The sequence below is a fragment of the Pelodiscus sinensis genome, chromosome 1, assembly GCF_049634645.1.
Source record: "Pelodiscus sinensis isolate JC-2024 chromosome 1, ASM4963464v1, whole genome shotgun sequence".
Taxonomy (NCBI): domain Eukaryota; kingdom Metazoa; phylum Chordata; order Testudines; family Trionychidae; genus Pelodiscus; species Pelodiscus sinensis.
This window is the reverse complement of record NC_134711.1, coordinates 326994698-326998684: the sequence shown is the minus strand read 5'-3', so window position 1 is coordinate 326998684 and position 3987 is coordinate 326994698. Positions and strand designations below refer to the sequence as shown.

The window sequence follows — 3987 nt, the reverse complement described above, 5'->3', positions numbered from 1 at the left end:
CTGAATCAAGTAATTAGACCAGTTTCATAGCAGAGATTTTGACACTGTTGATTTGTAGAAATCATAGAATCATAGGACTGGAAGAGACCTCATGAGGTCATCAAGTCCAGCCCCTGCCCAAAGCAGGACCAACCCCAACTAAATCATTCCAGCCAGGAGTTTGTCAAGCCAGGACTTAAAAACCTCTAGGGATGGAGATTCTACAACCTCCCTAGGGAACCCATCCCAGTGCTTCACCACCCTCCAAGGGAAATAGATTTTCCTAATATCCAACCTGGACTCCTGCACTGCAACTTCAGACCATTGTACCTCGTTCTGCCATCCGTAACTACTGAGAACAGCCTCTCTCCAACCTCTTTGCAACATGAGGATGCAACATTTGTAACCTCTCTTCAGGAGGTATATGCTGCTATCAAATCTCCCCTCTATATTCTCTTCTGTAGACTAAGTAAACTCAAATCCCTCAGCCTTTCCTCATAGGTCATGTGTTCCAGCCCCGTAATCATTTTGATTGCCCTCTGCTAGATGCTCTCCAATTCACCCTCATCCTTTCTGTAGTGGGGGCACCAGAACTGAATGCAATATGCCTGGTGTGGCCTCAACAGTACTCAACAAAGTGAAATAATCATTTCTCTAGAACTGCAGGAAATACTCCTCCTAATGCACCCTAATATACCGTTAGCCTTCTTGGCCACAAGGGCACACTGTTGACTCATATCCAGATTCTCATCCACTGTAATCCCCAGGTCTTTTTCTGGAAATCCTTCTGGAATTCATGTAAAATGTCATAGACCAAAGGGCTGTCCATGTGTAGAGTTTGTGAAACTTCTTCCATGAGACTAGACCTGGAAATGTCAATCTCCTGACTTGACTGCTTCTGACATAAGTAAGTATGAGAAAATAATGCACAGGCTGCAAGTTGCCTTTATAAATGAAGTTCAGCTGATTTGCCTCATTTTGGCAAGTGATCACAGCAGACATTCTGTGCATGAAGAACAGGTAATGCTCATTGTTGCTTTGAAATAAAACTCTATTTCCTAGACATACACTGCTAACAACTTGTATTTCTTAGCATGACCCAGTTAACCATTCCAGTGGTTCATAGGTAGTTTAGTGGAAATATCAACAAGAAATAAAACAATGATACTATTATACAACAACTTTCATCTCAAGGGTTATAACCCCTTTTGAAAACTGAATTAATAGAATATGATTATGAAACATTACAGACAGGAACCAAAACTTATAATATGCAAGTTACATTGATCACATTGTTGACATAGCTAAACACAGACTAATACAAATACTCTTTCTCCTTCTTTCAGAATACAGACATACATTTGAAAATTAATCTGGTTACCAAGTATTGCCAATACTTCTCTAATATGTCATTGAATGTTGTGTTTAGTACAATCAGTTGCCTGGATGATTACCATTGCTGGCTCAGAGTCCCAGCAACAGTTAGATATTAAGAGCTGCGGAGGGACAAAGAAACAGATTCATCAAATCAACTCAGTGCCCCATCAGAGCCTCTTAGTGGAATACTTTTGAAAGAACTTCATGATCTGTTTACGAATCTCTTTGGTTTTTATGCTGTACACAATGGGGTTGAGTACAGGTGGGAGGAGGAGGTGGAGATATGTACTAAGAATTTGACTCAAAGGAAGGGCATTTTTCATGAACCTGCTGATCATAGACAAACAGAGCAGTGGGATGTAGAACAGCAGTGTTACACAGATGTGGGAGACACAGGTGTTCAGGGCTTTGAGACGCTCACGCCAGGACGTGAGACTCAGCACTGTCTTAAGGATCATGACATAAGACAAGACAATGAGCACAGAGTCCAAGCCCACAGTAGAAAGAACAATAAACAAGCCATAGTAGCTATTGGGCGTAGTGTCTGCGCAGGCCACCTTCATCACATCTGGATGCAAACAATAGGAATAGGAAAGAGGTTGAATCTTGCTGTACGGCAACCTCTTGAGAAGAAGGACAACTGGGATGTGCGGACCACAAGCCCTGATTATTGTCACCAGCCCAACGTTTCCTATCCTGGCACTGGTTAAAATCGAAGCATATCTCAGCGGGTGGCGTATGGCAACAAAGCGGTCAAAGGCCATGGCAAGTAGCACAGAGGATTCTATGATGAAGAAAGTGTGAATAAAGAAAAGTTGGGCCAGACAGAGATCAATGTCAATTTCCCTGGTGTTAAACAGGAAGACGCTGAGCACTGTGGGCAAGGTGGAAGCAGATAAACCAAGGTCAGTGAGAGACAACATGGAAAGGAACAAGTACATGGGCTGATGGAGACTCTTCTGCGTCTTTATCACGAGCAGAATGAGACCGTTTCCTAAAATTGCCACGAGGTACATGGAACAGAACGGGATGGAGATCCAGGGGCCGACAGCTTCCAGCCCGGGGATGCCTGCCAGGAGGAAGGTTGTACGACTGATGTTGGTTTCATTGCAGGTTGTCATGATGCCCTGCTCAGTTTACTAAACCACATGCCCTGCAATGAAAAACATTATCAAGACACAAGTGACACAAGACACACAGACAATATGGCCATTCCTGCCATGGATCTGCAGACAAGGCGGAATCGGTACCTTGATGAAATCCGAAATCCTCAATTTAGCAGGCCTAAATATCCCTGACCCAGGCAAACCTCACATTGAAATTCAGTTCTATTGGAACAAAGACATAGAGCTCAAATGTCCCACATAGGGTACCTGGCAGACAGACGCTGAGAGGCTCTACACGCCATACAAGCCCCATGTCTCCACAAACTACAGGAGCCCCAGGTAGGGCCTGTCATTCTTTCAGTGGTTAAAACAGCCTCTGCTGTGGTCTATAAACTACCCATGGGCTATTCAGTGCTGACTTTTCCATGGTAACTGGCGCCCTTCCTGTCCAGCATGTGAGGCTAGGGACTGTCAGTGAGGTTATCGCTGTTGGCAGACCAGAGTTCAGGTGTGGCAAGGCTCCAGGCTCCTTAATCCCACACATAGTCCCAGCAAGTCAGTGGCACTCACAGAAAAGTGCCACAGATGGTTGAGGACAGAAGCCAGGTTTCACTGGGGTTTGTGTCCCTCACTCATGGAAAATTCCACTCCACATACACGATGTTCGCACCACCAAGTGCTTGTCGTGCAAACACCGCAATGCTGGCACCTGTCATTGTAGGGCATCGGGAGAATTCACAAAATAAGTGATAATGTCGCTGAGAATAAAATGAGAAGTTCATTGTTCACACATGAAATGACTCCCACTACTGAGACTGCCTGTTACTATAAGTGAAATCGATGCAGTTTGAGCAGAGCACTTACCACAACCACTAACACAAGAGCTGGAGATCGGCCACCACAAGCCCCGAGAAGCTGAGCGGGAACACTCAGGGTAGAGACATTCCCTGTGTCTGTCAGACAGGCCGTGGCAGTGTTTATAGCGCCTGGGGAAAGCACCTGAGGATCAGTGAGTCTATTGGGAATCCCTGTTGTTTGTACTGTTATCCTTCTTCCAGATAGCATGGGCAATGGCCAGGGCCATGGTCGATATCTAGGGCTTCCTTTCCATCCATCCCACACAGAACTGGCTCAAGTCCCTATCCTGTAGCCTGAAAAATTCACACACACTCCTGTGTGCCTCCGAGGGACAATGCTTCCCCAAGCGCAAACACAGCGTCTGAGCATAGAAAAGAAACTTTTAATGAAAGAGAGAGAGAGACGTGATGTGACATTAACTTGGGAAAACTCCACAGACAGAGTTCATAACCGATCCACTCGTGAATGTCTCCACTCAAGGATGTCAGGCAGTGTCCTTTGCCTCTCAGGCTCACAAGTCCAGCAATGTAAGTGTCCCATTCACATGCCCAACCCTTCTTTGCACCCCACTCACAGTTGCTGCCCTTGTTCAGATCAGACCAGAGTTCAGAGGTAGTTTCTGAAATTTACTTCCGATTCGGAGTGTGTGTGAGGTGGGGGTGGGAGT

General features: G+C 45.4%; 1 protein-coding gene across 1 annotated transcript; it reads right to left on the bottom strand.

The window, feature by feature from the left end:
- Positions 1-1523: 1523 nt before the first annotated feature.
- On the bottom strand, positions 1524-2702 carry LOC102458575 (olfactory receptor 51G2-like). Its single transcript, XM_075923556.1, has 2 exons — positions 2689-2702; positions 1524-2457 (listed from the first exon to the last, which is right to left on the bottom strand). The coding sequence occupies exons 1-2, from the start codon at positions 2700-2702 to the stop codon at positions 1524-1526; spliced, it is 948 nt and encodes a 315-aa protein (XP_075779671.1).
- Positions 2703-3987: the final 1285 nt, after the last annotated feature.